General features: G+C 46.8%; 6 protein-coding genes across 6 annotated transcripts; 3 read left to right on the top strand and 3 right to left on the bottom strand.

Moving 5' to 3' along the window:
- Window positions 1-4,920: 4,920 nt before the first annotated feature.
- Asppvi_002057 (mercuric reductase) lies at window positions 4,921-6,348 on the bottom strand (the record flags this gene model as incomplete). The annotated part of the gene is made up of 1 exon (XM_043298050.1): window positions 4,921-6,348. The coding sequence occupies one exon, from the start codon at window positions 6,346-6,348 to the stop codon at window positions 4,921-4,923; it is 1,428 nt and encodes a 475-aa protein (XP_043153985.1).
- An 814-nt stretch (window positions 6,349-7,162) lies between these two features.
- Asppvi_002058 (nuclear transport factor 2 family protein) lies at window positions 7,163-7,579 on the top strand (the record flags this gene model as incomplete). Its single annotated transcript, XM_043298051.1, has 1 exon — window positions 7,163-7,579. One exon carries the CDS (start codon window positions 7,163-7,165, stop codon window positions 7,577-7,579), a length of 417 nt encoding a protein of 138 aa, XP_043153986.1.
- An 828-nt stretch (window positions 7,580-8,407) lies between these two features.
- On the top strand, window positions 8,408-9,572 carry Asppvi_002059 (class I SAM-dependent methyltransferase; the record flags this gene model as incomplete). The annotated part of the gene is made up of 4 exons (XM_043298052.1): window positions 8,408-8,868; window positions 8,941-8,998; window positions 9,048-9,221; window positions 9,270-9,572. The coding sequence occupies 4 exons, from the start codon at window positions 8,408-8,410 to the stop codon at window positions 9,570-9,572; spliced, it is 996 nt and encodes a 331-aa protein (XP_043153987.1).
- Window positions 9,573-10,375: 803 nt separating this feature from the next.
- On the bottom strand, window positions 10,376-11,400 carry Asppvi_002060 (uncharacterized protein; the record flags this gene model as incomplete). The annotated part of the gene is made up of 2 exons (XM_043298053.1): window positions 10,376-10,713; window positions 10,764-11,400. 2 exons carry the CDS (start codon window positions 11,398-11,400, stop codon window positions 10,376-10,378), a joined length of 975 nt encoding a protein of 324 aa, XP_043153988.1.
- A 131-nt stretch (window positions 11,401-11,531) lies between these two features.
- Window positions 11,532-11,792, bottom strand: Asppvi_002061 (uncharacterized protein; the record flags this gene model as incomplete). The annotated part of the gene is given in 2 exon segments (XM_043298054.1): window positions 11,532-11,562; window positions 11,581-11,792. The coding sequence occupies 2 exon segments, from the start codon at window positions 11,790-11,792 to the stop codon at window positions 11,532-11,534; spliced, it is 243 nt and encodes an 80-aa protein (XP_043153989.1).
- A 3,623-nt stretch (window positions 11,793-15,415) lies between these two features.
- On the top strand, window positions 15,416-16,526 carry Asppvi_002062 (uncharacterized protein; the record flags this gene model as incomplete). The annotated part of the gene is made up of 4 exons (XM_043298055.1): window positions 15,416-15,731; window positions 15,784-15,907; window positions 15,970-16,079; window positions 16,138-16,526. 4 exons carry the CDS (start codon window positions 15,416-15,418, stop codon window positions 16,524-16,526), a joined length of 939 nt encoding a protein of 312 aa, XP_043153990.1.
- Between the last annotated feature and the right edge of the window lie 15 nt (window positions 16,527-16,541).

Genomic DNA, 16,541 nt, shown 5'->3' on the forward strand with positions numbered 1-16,541 from the left:
CAGAACATCTCCCACCAGTAGGCTATGGTGCTGGCCTGCTCCTGGATCCCCCAGCTATATATCATACCAGCAACATATAATAAATAGGTGGCTTATAAATCAGCAATATAGCCCATCCACTGCTTAATATCTATACCCTCCTCAGCATCAGCATCTGCCTCAGCTGGGGTAGGGTTAATCTACTAGATATTATAGGGGAATGCAGCAGATAGCCATAAAAATTAGCAGCTGATAGTAATAGCAATATCTTAGTATATAGTAATATAGATGGCCTTCCCTAACCAGGTGCATATCTCCTACTTCAATACCTCACAGAGCCGCTCAGATGACCATTCACAACCAGTGCTGGGGTCAGGACCCTATAACCATGCATGGTGGTGGGCAATCAGTGGCCCCTGGGCTGTCTGGTTAGTCTGGTTGGTCTAGTTAGTCTGGGTGGGCACAGCCATCTGTAATGCCTGCCATGCACTTAACTAGTCAATAAATAGCATTACCAACCACATATACCAAATCACCAACTCACTGACCTCCTGGGGCATATATTAATAGATGATTTTCACATCATTACTAACATAGAACCCTTTATGGTATGCAGTTGCAAATATAACCATGCTATCTTTAATATATATATTCTGCTGCCAGCCATTAACAGTATTTATATACTAGATGCTTAATAATTCTAGGGCCCATGCTAGCTGCCCTGCGGTAATATAGACAATAATAGCCAACTTCTCTTTAAACTAGGCCACACACTAGCAATACTGCTGGATGGCCAGGGGATAGAATCAGCCTCCCCACATAAACTACTACTATATCACCGGCTTGGCCCACACCCAATAGATCATCCAACAGGCCCCATTAACCAGCCACTGCGTCCATGCGTCCTGCAAAAAATTCCAGCCAGGCTAGCTCTCACTAGGGTCATCATACAATGCCATCCATGGGATGGGGGGCATCTGGTCATATTACTACATACATAACTAGCCTAATATCTCCCATGCCGCCATGACCAACCCATAGACAAATCCACAAAAATCACCCATCGTGAACGCAATCTGCTAGTATAATAACTAATCCTCACCCATCCATATCACATACCTAGGGCTGGTGCTATTATAATGCACCTTTAACCCATACATACACCAGTCTAGTAATGTTTCCATGGGGCCATAGGTCCCACAGATCATGAACTAGTGCATCATCCACATCACCTGCTCCTGGAATAGTCAACAGCTGGACTAGTGCATGTCCACAGCAGGTAATAGATCATCGCTGTAGATGGACAATGTAGGGGGCGATAACCAGGGTTGGGTGGCGTCATCACTATCATACCCCTCATCAATATCCCCTAATGTATCATCCACGCTGGCCAACACCCATTCCATGCTCCAATCCTTCCTCTCCTATGTCTAGATAATCTGCCATAGGTCAGGATCCATCCATAATGCCTTCTGGACCACCATGAACCGCGCAATCTTGATGACCTAGGATAATATAGGCAGATAACTCTCAGGGTCCCACCAGCCAGTTTCCCCCTACCCTAACACAGCCATAGCATATACTAATACACTCTCATATTTATAGCTGTAATAGCACTAGTTTAGTAACTCAATGCAAAACTCCAAGTATACCTTTTCAATATTAGTTATAGTCCATGCCTCTATCTGTAGGTCATCCATCTCAAGTTCCATAGGATCGGGGCTGTGCTGGGCCTGGCCCACCAGCTGCTATAACTACTACCATTTCTTGTGCTGCCAGGCAGTCATCCTATATTTCAGGCTGATCCAGTTGTGCAGGGCCTGTGTGTGGGTAATAAATACTAATATCTACTACTATAGATAGACATGCTTCTAGATTGCAGCCTCATCCATATATACTAATAATAGCTAGTGCAGGATCTGCCCCTTTTCAGACCAGACAGCCTCCACCTAGATAGCCTAGCCACATCACTAGACTATCCACTGACTCTTACAKGTAACCTGCTCTATAGTGGCCTAGATAACCTGCACACACTGCTCAGTGGCATCTACAGGTTTATCTTCAGGGGTATTAATACAGTCCAGCAAGTTCTTCTTACTAATACCCTATAGGTAGTCAGCCCAGCCCATCATCCACAGCCACAGATTGGCATCAGCAAGCTCGCTGGCCTGGACAGTCTGCTGGGCCTTTACCTAGGCCTGGGCCTGCTCCCACACCTAAATTACCTCACCTACTGCTGTCTTAATGGCATCTGTTAGCAGTGGTGGTTAGTGGTCATTTAGCTGGCGAATATATATATAATAGGACCCTTTTCAGGATGGGAAAAACTACTGGCAGGTAACTACTCTATATCCTTGCTAGATAGCAGTCTAGGCTTACTCCCGCTCATGGTACATTAAGCAACCCCCCTTATATGGGACTTTCCACCCATAATGCTCATGCTAATGCCATTTCATCTTATCAATCAACCAGGTAATAAATTAGCAATAACTGAAGTCTCACTGGCACAATAACCCATCTAGGTATTCATCCAGGTCAGGGATCAACTAAGCAATCTGACTGGGCCATTAAATGGCTTGGGGGTCATGCTCAACGCCCTCCCAGCTCTGAATAATCTAATAAACCTGCTTCATAGCCACCTGTGGTAATTAATAGGCTTTCCCCTAGAGATAGCTTTCCACCTCAGCCAGCCACACCCCATGGCGGCAGATCCGGCAGATAATGATTAGGGGCTGGTCAAGCTGGATGAATAACTGCTATTCCATTCTCAGTAGATAGTTCTTATAAATATAATACTATTGAATAGACTATCTAAATAATAATAGGATTTGACCCCTGAATATTTTGTTGTGGGCATTGCTTTTTCTTCCAGGGGAACTTGAGCCACACCAAATCCTAGGGATCAAATATGCCCTCACCATGCCTGCATATCATCGAATCTAACACTGAAATTTAGCTGGATTACTCAGAACCAGTCTACTAGTAAGCTAGTGAAATTTCAAATATAAATAACCATACCTAGAGCTATGATGGTGTTCATGGTAATGCTTTTTAGGTCTATGCTATTCTATAGGAATATAAACCACATCAAAATTCAGTACATCAACCACACCCTTGCTACAACAGCAAATCATTAAATTCTACATTAAAATTTAGCTAGATAATGTGGAATTAGTTAACCAGTAATCTGGCCAAATTTAAAATGCATACGACTCCATCTGGTGCCACGACCCTACCCCCCATTCAAAAGTCAGACCCTTCTCTGCCAAGCCAGCCGCCATACCGCTTCGGGCCAAACCCTAACTCAGACTCTAGTAGGGTCCTCCGCCCCCTGTGGGATAGGCTTCCTGCAGATAGTGGTCTTGGCAGACCCCAACAAAAAGTTTCGACCTAACCCCTACCCCCCTAGTTTGACTACCTTCCTAGTGAGTAATCTAGAATCTAATATTAGAATCTAATAGACTAGCTAGTTAGCATTATAAATCATTTTAAATCATTCAAAAATATGAAAAATTGACTAAGATATAGGCCATTCCCGTGGACTCCAGAGTCCAGGTTCACTATCCCCTGGACTCCTCCGTGGACTCCTAGGAATTGCGCTCACCAGACCTTCTGGGCACCTGTAATTTGTATGGGGCCCGTGGACTCCGCGCACGACACCGTTACTAGGCTAGATTATAGATTTTAGCTACTAGGGTAAGGGGACTACTAGTATATAGGCCCTAATAAGGTAGGATATAGAGATATATATTACTATAGTAGTAGTACACCTATATAGTAGGATCCTATACTCTAGTAGATACTAAGTTTAGAGTAGATGATTAAGCAGGAACAGGACCAGAGAGGGGTTAATTAGTAATCTAGACAGCCTAGATACTACTACTAGTAATATAATATAGCCTTAGTAGAGAGTAGTGCCCCCAGCAAAACTAGTTAGTGGAGCTAATCCTAATAGGTATATACTAGTTACACAGTCCCCCTAGGGGACCTAGAATCTATAACTAGCATAGTTGGATGCACCGCAAGGAGATAAATAGAATAATACCTAGATTATCCCTCTCAGACCATAGGGGCGGGGAGCCAGGCCTGATGTAGTCGCCAGACTGGGGGGTCCTGGATCCCATAGGAAAGGGCCCGGCGGGGTGCGACGGAGCTCGCACGTAGACTCCGCCCCCTGTGGGATAGAGTGTTCTCTCAACATCAGATTCAGGGAGGCAGCGGAAACTCTTAAGAAAATTATACAGCAAATAATAATTAGGTGTCTTTGTCCAAATGCCCTAAGAGGATCTCCTCGCTCAAATACCTTATATGACTGTTTTCGAAAGGGGGAAGAATGAAATCCATGATAGGATTAGTGAGAGAAAAACCAATTTTAGAAAGATCCTTTTCCTGCTACCAAACCATTATGGGGGATTCAATCCATGCTGAAGATTTACCCCTCAACACTAGGTATTTTAACTTGTTATGTGCTGGAGCGCCATGGCAAAAGTTCTCGGAGGTCTTATGGCATCACCCCGCCATTAATGAAATGGAATTTGCGAATTAGGTAAGCTACTCTCAAATAAAAGGCGATAGTGTCATCCTGTCACAAGTGTTCTAGGGCTCAGCCAATGTATCAGTTTTTAAGGATTTTACAGAGGAGTGCAAAACCAGCTACACCAATTTACACAGGCTTCTTCACTCATCCATCACTCTTGAAGGCACAGTAGACCTTGCAAGATGGCTACAAGACTTCCCCCGCCAAAGCTGCATCTCGTCCATGCTATGATAGAGAGCCAGTCACTTACCAGATCTGAAATGGCTGAAGAAGCTGAATGCAGCCAGGCTACAATTATAAATATTCACACAAACTTGCGGCAATTTGGAAGTGTCCACGCCCCCCTGACTCAAATAGGTCTTTCTGTGCATGGTTATAAGGCATATGTACAGTGAACATTGCACTCACTCCAAAAATCCCCAAATGTTATTCAGACTCTCTGCTAGAGTGGGATGGGCCAGGATTGCATCTCGCAACTTTTGGTAGGGAACATTTCCGATCATTGCTATTTCCACGCTGCTCATGATTTCGCCACCGTCGATGCCCAAGCAGGAAAACCCTAGAATCAACCCTGTATCACCGTCCACGACAGCTTTCATCATTCCTCTCGACTCGTCCGTTTCTAGTGCGCGGGCGACGTATGCCATTGGCATTTTCGCAGTTTGAATCCTCTTGTTGGGGAACTTTACACGAGCTTCCTTCTCATGGAGGCCGACGTGTGCCAGTTGGGGATCGGTGAACACCACGTACGGGACAATGCGGTCTTTGATAGAGAGCCTTGTAGGTGGTAATGAAAGCATGTTAGACTGAAGGATGCGAAAGTCGTCGTATGAGATGTGCGTGAATGCCGGTGGTCCTTTCACATCGCCCATTGCAAAAATAGAAGGAGACGAAGTCTCGAGGTATTCGTTTGTCATAATATATCCTTTCTTGTCGGTGTTGATACCTGCAGCTTCTGGCTTCAACCGGTCTGTATTTGGAATGCGGCCGGTAGCGAATAAGATGTGCGTTCCTTCGACGGTTCGATCGCCATTATTGGCGTGGAAATAAAGAGTAAACCCGCTAGGCGACGGTGCAATTCTGACAGGGTCCGAGTTCAAGTGTACCGTAAGTCCATCCTCTTGAAAAATATTTCGCAGCAGGTGAGCAATTTCTTCGTCCTCGTGCGGTAGTAATTGTCTTCCACGCTGGATTATGGTGACCTGTGCACCTAGTCTGCGAAATAATTGTGCAAATTCCACTCCCACATATCCTCCTCCAATCACCACGAGGTGGCCGGGAACCTCGTCTAGCTCTTGAATTGACGTGGAATCCAAGACTGCCTTTTGATCAAGCAAGCCTATCCCTTCGAGGAGTGGCGGTGCAGGTCGTGCTCCGACATTGATGAATATCTTCTGGCCTTGGACAGTTCTCACGTTGCCACCACTATCTTTGTACTTGAGTGTCTTCTCGTCCACGAAAGTCGCCTCACCTGTCAGGACATCCACGCCAGCATCTCTTAACTTAGTCTCACTACCACCGCGGAATGAGGCGACGATGTTGCGTTTCCGTTGGCGGACCGTGAGCATGTCGACCACGGCCACATTCACATCAGTCTCGTGCTGACAAGTGTGTATACCATAATCTAGTCCCTTACGAAGTAGATAGGCGATGCGACCTGATGCAATTAACGTTTTTGTCGGTGTACAGCCATCATTAATACAGCTTCCACCAATATGCTCGCGTTCAATCAGCGCTGTTTTTTGTCCTGCTTTCGCAAATGCGGCGGCCAGGGGCGTGCCAGATTGGCCCGAACCGATAATTATGACTTTGTACTGCAAGTTTGTCGCCATATTGCAATAGTGCTTCAGCGAGTTGAGCACAGCCGGGCGACGAAACATCAACTAGTAACTGATTCAAAATATTTGTTCGGTTAGGTTCGAGCAGGTCAATAGGAGTCAGTAGTTGATCCTACGGAGGTTCTGAAACAATACCTAGAGCTATGCTTCAATGGAGGTATTAGCATAGCGACAAGGCAACCAATTCACTATTCAATGATGCATGGTCTTGCGTTATTGGTTGGAATGTGGAATCATGAACGTCATGACGGTCTTCAAAGGCATCGATAACGTAATTCCCGGCTGAGTTAGCCACCTGGCTGATCCGGCCACTTCGCTCATTACTAATTTCTAATTAGCATCTTTCAGTCAAAATGCTATAATGTATTCACATGTAGCTAGCTGCCTTCACATTGATTTAATCTACGCCTAATCTTTCCGCACCTACTACACCTAAGGCTGCGTGCGTTTGGGCAGCGGAAGTGGTAATACAGGCTACTGAGCAGCAGCTGGCGGAGGTGATTGAACGCGCTTAAATGGTTTGGTCGGGCGGCTGAAGTAGTTCCAGTCCCTCCCGAGGTAAAATCGCATTGTCTACTATCTGCATTTTGGGGGAAGGCCCCCGCCAGCGGAGGCGGCGAGGGCCTGTTTGGGGACGCCTATTGTGCGGTACTGGGGGAAGTCGTGGTGTCATTGGCCGCATTGGTCAGCAAGCTCATCCTCCGAGTGATGAACTGATATACCTAGCCTCTGTCCCATAACTCCGCTGGAATACACGATCTAGTGGCCCCTTCACTAGCAGCTCAAAGTTATATTATTGTTTGTCATAATGACCGGAAACGAGAGTGCGATGAATTTGACCAGGAAAGCAATCGAGGAACATTGGCGGGCATCGGAGGACAGTGATACCGAAGCCGAACACACCATCTATGCCGTAGACGCGATCCTAGACTACCCGCAATCAGGGGAGCGTTTCAAAGGTCGTGCGGCGATTTCTGCACAGCGTGGTAGACACCCGGCTGACCGGCATTTTACGGTGCTGCGGATCTCAGGCGACGGCCATCTATGGGTGAGCGAGTGCATCATCACCTATGATGGAGTACCAACATACTCAGTCTCCATCATGCAGTTTGCTCGCGAGCTTGTGGTACACGAGACACAGTACTTCACTGATAAATTCAGTGCACCTCCGTGGCGGGCAGCGCTCGCCGAGCCTATACCAGGCAGGCATATCGAAGAGGCATGATCACGGCCTGGGCCCAAGCCAAATCTTCCACCGTTTTTGAGAAAAGTGATTTTGGCAATCAGGGAATGTGGGGAACATGGACTGAGAAGGAAAGTCAAGCTAAGTAGCTTAATAACCTCTTCGTACACAACTACAGTAAATTCACTGCACATATATCCCTTTAACTTCTCTGTAATCTAAGCTCTGGTTTCATTAAAGTTACACCATATTATGATTAATGACTCCATCACAACCAGAACATGGCAATGTGAAAAAGCAAAATCTCTCAGAATTAAAAGTACATGCGCCTTCCTCCACACATAGCACCCATGGATCATCTCTTCACAAGACAAACAGATGAACATCCAAGCACAGCTACTTCCTTCTTCCTACTTAAGAGCTCTCATCCCTCAGCACCTGTGAAATAGCTGTCATACCATCCTGAAGTTGCTGGCGCATCGGCCATCCATAGCCAAGGCGGAAGAAGGTACCTGGCATCTCGAAGCAGTGGCCTGGCCCAATATATGTGTCGTACTTGTTCAGCAATCAATCCAAGAATGCTTTCTTCCCACGTAAGGGGTACTCTAAGACTCTATGGTCAGTGAACCACATCCTCTTACTCCTTGCCGAGAACATATGTGGTAGATCGCGTCTTCGTGGGATCAGCAGAGCTGAAAGACGTCGCCAAACTCGGCTTAGAGTCGTGGGCTTCCCGTCAATCGATGCTCGGTTAAGGTGAGCGTAGCCAACTCTATTCCGAGACCAGGGCAAGCATTATAAACCAAACCAATTAATCTCAGACATACATCCTGTGATTTCCCATACAGTAAATCATCCAATAAACCGATCATGACGCGCGCCCAAGACTTCGAACAACTCTACCAAGGCAAAGGCATCCTCGAGACCTACAAAGTCGCCGAGAAAATCACTCCTTACTATGCCCAGGATCTAGTCGACCTTTTGGGCCTGCCCAAAACTACCCAGAGACCGCTGGTAGTTCTTGACCTCGCCTGCGCCACCGGGGTCATTGCCGATGTGCTGCATGCAACGCTTGCTTCCGAAGCACTGGAAAGCTGGAAGCTGACTTGCGGTGATATCTCAGCTGAGTTGGCTAGCCATGTTAAGCGCAAGATTTCAGAGCACGGGTGGTTGAATACAAGTGCACGAGTGATGGATGCGCAGAAGACGGAGCTGCCAAGTGCGCACTTTACGCATGTCTTTGTGGCCCTTGGTGGGTTCTTTCCAAACCACCTTGACTTTCAAAGGGATCTTGCTGATTTTTTGAAAACATTTACGTCTTTCCCCGATAGGTATGCTGCGATGAATGGTTTGTTAAGGAGTCATTCCATCTTCCGAGAAACGGGATCCTAATGAACTAACAGGATGTTGTTCGAATCGTCCGGCCGGGAGGACGGCTTACCATCTCAACATGGCAGCAAAGTAAGCATCCGTATCTCCCCAAAGCTTGGTAAATCAGGGTGACTGCCAGGGCACAGTTGAATGGTTATCCATACTCGAAGCCGCCGTCGCCACTATCCCTGGCAATCTGCCATTCCCTACCACCAAGGAGTCCATGTCCTACAGGAATGCCGGCTGGGATACAGAAGAGTACGTTGAATGTCGCCTGAAGGACCTTGGCCAGAGTCATCTCCAGCTCCATCAGGTACAGCTTGACGCGCGTCTTGTCCGGACTGACAGGATCACAGGATAGGAAGTAGAGATCCATTTAATTCTGGCGCTGCATGTGCGCCTCAATGGCCTTGCAAGCGTCCCCAAAACGTCCCTGTGTGTCAATTCTGCGGATCGCGGAGAAGCGGAGCTGAGCCAAGGACTGCCCCGTCGCCGCGGCCTTGAGGGCCGGGTAGAAATACTCCTTCAGGGTGACGCCGTCTTGATCAGGTCCAGGGCCATAAAATCGAATCTAACCCTCACCGAACTCGCAGCGGTTTTGGGCTCGGTCCCTAGCCTAGGGAATCGCACCGGTTTCGGTTTCCCTAGGGTGAAACCGATTTGAGTTCTGTTAAAACCATCGGTTAAAGTTTTTGAGGTTTTATCTGCCTAGGTTAGCCAACCCTCACTGTTTTGCTTAGTAATCACTAATTTCTAGGACTTGTCTAGAAATATTAATACTACTAGATAGCCTAGTGTCTAGTCTATCTAAACATGAAATATCAATTCAAATTACCTAGTGGTTGCTGAGATATAAGAGAGTAATTATCACTATTATAGGTTGGTATGAAAGTGGCGCGAGATATATATAAGGGCACCAAGCTCTAACAACCATCGTTTACCTTTTAAATAATTTTCAACCACCACCCATTCAACCTTGTAGATATCAAATTGATATTTATAATATAGATGAGAATGATCATAATTACCATATATTTTATATAACAATAATAATTTTATTATATAAGTATGGTAGATAGTATGGCATTTAATAAGGGATTGATTAATTTGAAATATTAAAATAGTCAATTTCAGCGGTTTATCCGACCCGAAATCGAACCAAATCTAACCATGGTTAGTTGTAGGGGCCTAGCTAGGCCTGTCCAGGCCTAGTGGCGGGATTTTGCAGTGAAACCGCAACCAACTCAGAACAGATTAGGTTTGGTTCTAATTTCTAAAATTTAGACTTGAAATTATAGCAGTTCAGATCTAGCTAGGTTAGACTTGCCTGAACTCAGACCAAATGCAACTCTAAAGTATATATTAGAATTGTGCGCACTAGGCACTATGATCACCCCTAATTACTATTAGGCCCATGGACTCCGCGTGCAACACCATTACTAGACTCATCAACCAATGCTGGAGGTATCACAGCATGCTTTTCAAGTCTCCAGGATACTTGATTCTCCTCATGCAATCCCGACTACAATCAGCAACTGTCTCCATGCCGGCCAACCCCATACCCTGCCACAGATCTGCAAGTATTCCCTCAATCACAGACTTTGCGCCCTTCTTACCCCCAATAGCAAGGCCATATATAACAGGCCTTCCGATCAGAACAGCCTTAGCTCCAAGACACAATGCTTTCATGACATCCGCCCCCGTTCTTACCCCAGAATCAAACATTACCGTCATCTTATCACCCACCGCATCAACAATTTCGGGAAGCGCATCCAATGACCCAATAGCACCATCAACCTGCCGACCTACAAGGCATCAGCGCATGCTAATCCAATGGGATAAGGTGAGGTCAAACCCCCATGATTCGAAACAATCAACCCCTCACACCCCGTCTCCAACGCCCTCCTCGCATCACCCACATGCTGGATTCCCTTCAAAACAATCGGACCCTCCCAATGCCTCCTCAAAAATTCCACCTGCTCCCATGTATGCGGCTGGTCGTCCAACTCCGCGACCCAAGCCTTCGCAGCCCCAATAATGTCTTCCTCGATCCTTCCACCTGCTTTCTCATACTTGGCCCTAAACACCGGATCCGTAAAACCCACCTCATTGCCAATCCCCCAATAAAACGGAAAGTATCCCTGATCGAGATCTGTAGGTCGCCATCCTAACGTCCATGTGTCAAGGGACACGACCAGGACTGTAAACCCATTCTCTTTGGCGCGCTTGAGTAGTGAGAGGAGGATATCCTTGTCGTGCACCCAGTAAAGCTGGAACCATCGAGGGCCGGATTTACTTGCTGCAGCGACGTCCTCAATCGAGCTGCTGCTTGCTGTGCTTAGGGTGTAGGGAACTTCAAGTTCTGCGCAGACCTCGGCAACGCCAGTTTCTTTGTCGTTGTGGAAGAGGCCTTGCACGCCTACTGGCCCTACGATGAGGGGGGTTTTGTATCCTAGGCCAAAGAGGTTGACTGAGATACTTTGCTTGTCCATCTAGAAGAGGGCTGTCTTAGTTATCATTCAAGAAGGTAAGTACCGGGCAGATATTGGTGGAAAAACAGGGTAAGCAAACCGGCCTCATAACTCTTGGAATCCTGTTATCATCCAGATTAACTCTTGGTCTCTCAATTTCCTTTTCCCCGCTCTCCAAATTCGCTGGGGGTGAGGACTTACAACTTCCATTGTCGAAATGCCAGCCGGTTAGCATCCATCGTTGCCTTTTCTCCTGCCCCGCCGGCCACATAGCTGTATGCCCGCGGACTGAGAACTTTCCGGGCATGGTGTTCGAGGAGTGTCGGGTTTGTGGTTACGGCAGGAAGTCTACCCAGCGCTGCACCTTCGTGGTAGATCTTCGTCTGATAGCTGCCGAAGTTGATGGGGGGCATTTCGGATGTAAAATCGATGAGGTGGCTGGTACGTGGTTGCGTACACGGAAGTATCTCACAAAGCGGAGGTTGACCCTGCACACCTTACTCGGTTGTCTCAGGAATAAATAGGAAAGTGTAATGATATTTTGTTTGGCTTTATAGCCTAGTACTACTAGATATAATAAAATATATCCATAATTATTCCTCAATGATGGTTGTTCTTGATATTGTCTGGGGATGTGGGGCTGAGAGTTTGGTATGCCCGAATCTACTGACACCTTGCGCACTCTATGCGATGGCTTAGGAGTTCTTGGTAAAGGTGCATTTAATGTGACTAAACCTGAGACAACTGTCAACTGTGCTATGCGTAATCAAAGTGTGTGGGTGGGTTGGGAACACAGATGCTGAGCCTACCTACATGGACAAGTTAGGACGCAGCATTGGGTACCTAAATATCTCATCCCTTATCACATGAGGTCTGAAGACTCTCATCTTCAGGGATTCCAAACTGAATGTATTCTGGTTTCTTTTTTTTTTTTTTTGTTTTTTAAGTGCTCGTATTTAGTACATGCGTACTGCCTTTGACGTTCAAGATCCATGACCCCTTGCACAAATGCCCAAAAATACCCAGAAAAGGAAAGATGTACGTTGTACATCGTCCGTATCCACATAGTTGGCACCTCTGATTTTGATGCTAGGTTCATACCCCCTTGCAAATAGACAATGAGCAATACATCTGACCCTGTGTCGACGGAGGCCTCATTAATAGCTTCACCGCTTGGTAATAGAGAGTATAGCATGTCTCAGCCTCGCAAAGTTGCAGTACAAGGAAGGAATGCAAGGTTCCGGCGTTGAGCTCGTACTCGTGCGACAAGACTCCGAGGGCGACAGCTACCAAAGGAGGAATGCGTGGTGTAATGGCCAGGGAGTAAGGAGGGGCCTCCCTACGTGGTCCTGCAGGTTTGGACTGCGGATCAGATCAGGGATATACCAGCCATTCTAGCTCTTTACTCCGGTGCCTCGGCCGTCACGTGGTTCATTCACGGATGATAGTAGTACCATAGACATAGTATGGACAATTCCAGAAGCTTGAGTGCGCCCCCATACTAGATTCGGTATGTATACTCAGCCCGACAAGGGCTCACAAAGGCATCATTACCCGAATTGGTATTCAGTCCACTGTAGATTATGAATGCATATAACTATAGCAGCGGCGTGTGGTGGTGAGATATGCCAAGACTGGGTGGTAGCTGTACCCGCATACTTTGGGAAGGCAGGGAGTATCCATGACAAGTTATGGGAAGTGTATTATGAAGCAGAAATATAAAGTGCATTATTTACGTATTGCTGCTCTGCTAGTCTTCTCAGACATTTGTCAAATATACATTTCATCCATTGACAGGATGACGTGCTGATCTGTACATGTGGCCTTCAGGGACTGCCTCTCTCATCAGTTTCAATACTTCACAGTCGTCTAGAGGATGATGGCGCGCTTTCGTGACATAGACCTCAGTCGTTACTGTGTGTCTGCCATTACTGGATTTTTGCCCGAAAGTCCTCCGTTGGAAAGACTCCCAAATCCGTACTATGACCCTTGGGAAGATACCGTTTTTGATCTGCCGCAGCTTATCGCAAGCGACACATTGAAGGATAAACTTGACAGGTTGCCAACCCTATCAACAACAAAGCTTGACGCCGAAGAAGAGTGGCGTAGAGCATATGTCGTGCTCTGTTTTCTATCCCAGGGTTATATCTGGAGTGGCAACAAACCTAGAAGGGTGAGTGCATAAACTTTTTATACTTGTGAGAGGTGTGTGGCTGCTACATGTACTAACACTGGTGGTAAGGAACTCCCAATATCAATCGTCGCCCCGCTCAGAAAAGTGTCCGAATACCTCGCCATTAACCCCTGTGGAACGTTCGCCGCATACTGTCTCTGGAACATAGGTTTAAACCCGACGTTCGGAAATGAACGATCAAACCCAGAAGACTTTGTCTCACTCTGCACGTTCACCGGTTCCAAAGAGGAAGAATGGTTCTATGTTATCTCCGTCGCTATAGAGGCACAAGGCGGAAGACTCATATCCCAGATGCTCGACGCCATCGACGCAGTACACGAAAATGATGCATCCCGAGTAAGGAGCTTCCTAGAGGCATTTATCACATGCGTCGACAGGATCTCTGCTACTTTGAGTCAACTGAACAAGAATCTCTCACAGGAATTCTTCTATTATAGGTTACGTCCCTTCTTGCGAGGGAGTAGAAACATGGCTAGGACGGGATTACCGGATGGAATATACTACCCTCGATGCCAGTGTCAAGGGGGAGAGGGTGAATGGTTAGCTTATAGTGGCGGAAGTAATGCGCAGAGCTCGCTGATCCAGTTAATGGACATCATTTTGGGAATTGACCACGAGGTGGACTTCATCAAAGTAAGTCTTGGGAATCCAGCAGAGGCAAATGACGAAGTAGCCCCTAGCTAACGGATCCCAATTGAGGATATGAGAAGTTACATGCCCGGCCCGCACAGAGAGTTTCTGGAGCTCATGAAAAGTGCATCCAATATCCGGGCGTACACGCTGAGCCAGGGAAATGATCCAGATGTACAACGGGTGTATAACGAAGCAGTTTCGCGACTTGGAGCATTACGAGACAATCATATCCGCGTGGTAGCGAGGTATATCTTTGTTCCGGCGGGGAAAGAAAGCCCTCTAAGCGGCTGCGCGCACACGCAAGAAAGCGGAAGGGGGACTGGTGGAACAGATATAATGCAGTTCTTACGGATGACGCGAGACACCACGAAGTCTGCTTGCTGCGAGAGATCTAAGGCTTCTACAGCTGAGCAAGCTTGTCAGGACTGCGATGGCAGATCAACGAAGCCGGATTGGCAAGCTAAGGCAGCGACCCTTGTCATAAAACAGAGTATGTGTGAGAAAGATGGTTCGGGCCCTGAGAAACCGAAGTCTGCTGGGAGAGTGTCGTTTTGTCAATCTTGTAAGACTAGCCTCGAGGCTTCATCATGAGCCTTCGTATACTTTTACAGTTGGAAGAGCGAATACAAATGTAATACGCCATCAGGAGGCGTGTAGCAACTCATTAGCTATCTATCAGGCGTAGGATGTTGGCCCTGAATTAAAGTTAAAGGGGGGGGATGTCTGTAACGTTGCGGGTTTTGAGGAATTCCAAATCTGCCAATGCGTAATAAGTGAAATACACAATATTATAAAAGTTGTGTTTCTTACTCACGCAGTGATAAAACATGCATAAGTTGTGCATTTCCAATGTATGCGGGCAGTCCAGATTGCTTTGGCTTTAAAGATTTCCCTAACCTAGATATGCGGTAGCGGTGTTGTGTCGGGCAGGGGAGGCAAGGGTGCCGCTTACTCTCCCTGCAGCAGATTCTATGTGGCCCGAATTGGCGATAAGTTGACTGGGATTGCGCCATCTGCGTAATATGGTCCAGACAGACATGGTCTATGGCGGAGATGCAGTGATATTCATGTGGTTGGTTGTACATTGTTTGACTTCTTGAGCACCTGGATTGTCCAATTCAAATGTCTATAAATATCAGAACAAATTCTAACTATCCTGGCTTCTGGTCTTTCTCTCATTTAACTGGACTCCTTTACAACTCCAGCATAATGACCCGTCAAGGCATCCAAGCAGAACATCTCGCCTCTCGCATCACACAACTCACCCGCCAATATAGTGAGAAGACAGAAGAAGGTGTGGAAGCCAGCGAAGAGATTCGGTCTATCTCCGCCGCCTGCACAGAGCTCAACGCCTTAATCAGCACTCCAGAAAGCTGGGTTGAGCGTATAGCTCTATCATACAGTAGCAGTGTGGCAATTTGCATCCTCCTCGATCTGAATGTTTTCCACCTACTCTCAAAGAACAACGAATCTGCTTCGCTGGATACCCTAGCCAGATTCTCGGGGTGTTCCAGGGCGTTGTTGAGTATAACAACTTGCTTTGTTTCATTTGAACACGTTGTGCTAATTTTTGAAAGGATGTGCGCTGAAGGAGGTCGTGGCAAAACATATCCTTGATGAGCCCTCTCTTGAGATATACAAGCTCAACGACCGGTCAAGGTACCTGCTAAATGATAATAACGCGTGCTGGGTCCATTACCTGTGAGTTATTTTAGATCGAACCGCGTCTGAGCTATAGGCACTATTGAGACAACGCAACAAAGAGTAGATATTGGCCTTCAAGCGGCAGCATCCCTTCCTGAATATGTCCGTGATAACCGCGGAAAGATACCAGAGGATCGGCACAGAAATGCGTTCCAGATGACATTCAACAGTGAGTCCTCGATAAAGCCTTTTCCTCTTTCTGAAGGGCCATACACTAAATTAGTCAGCTGATCAACCCTTCTATCAATATCTTCGCTATGCTGATCCTCTTCGTGGCGAACGCTTCGATAAAGGCCTTCAGCGCCACGCGGAGGGAGCCGCGCAGACTTCTATCGAGGACGTCTTCAATTTCACCCACTTGAAGCCTGGAGCTGTTGTTGTCGATGTCGGTGGAGGACGAGGACAGCATTCCATCCGGATTGCTCGACAGCACCCGCAGCTATCATTTATTATTCAAGATTATGAAAATGCCTTCCCGAGCAAGGAAGATATTAATGATGAGAGCGTGTTTAGTCGGCTTCAGTGGCAGCAGTACGACTACTTCACCGAGCAGCCCGTTAAAGGGGCGCATGTTTACTTGCTGAGTAATATTCTGATGGACAATGCAGAAGGGTAAAGGATCTATGGCTAT

Source organism: Aspergillus pseudoviridinutans, assembly GCF_018340605.1.
Source record: "Aspergillus pseudoviridinutans IFM 55266 DNA, scaffold_2, whole genome shotgun sequence".
Lineage (NCBI taxonomy): Eukaryota > Fungi > Ascomycota > Eurotiomycetes > Eurotiales > Aspergillaceae > Aspergillus > Aspergillus pseudoviridinutans.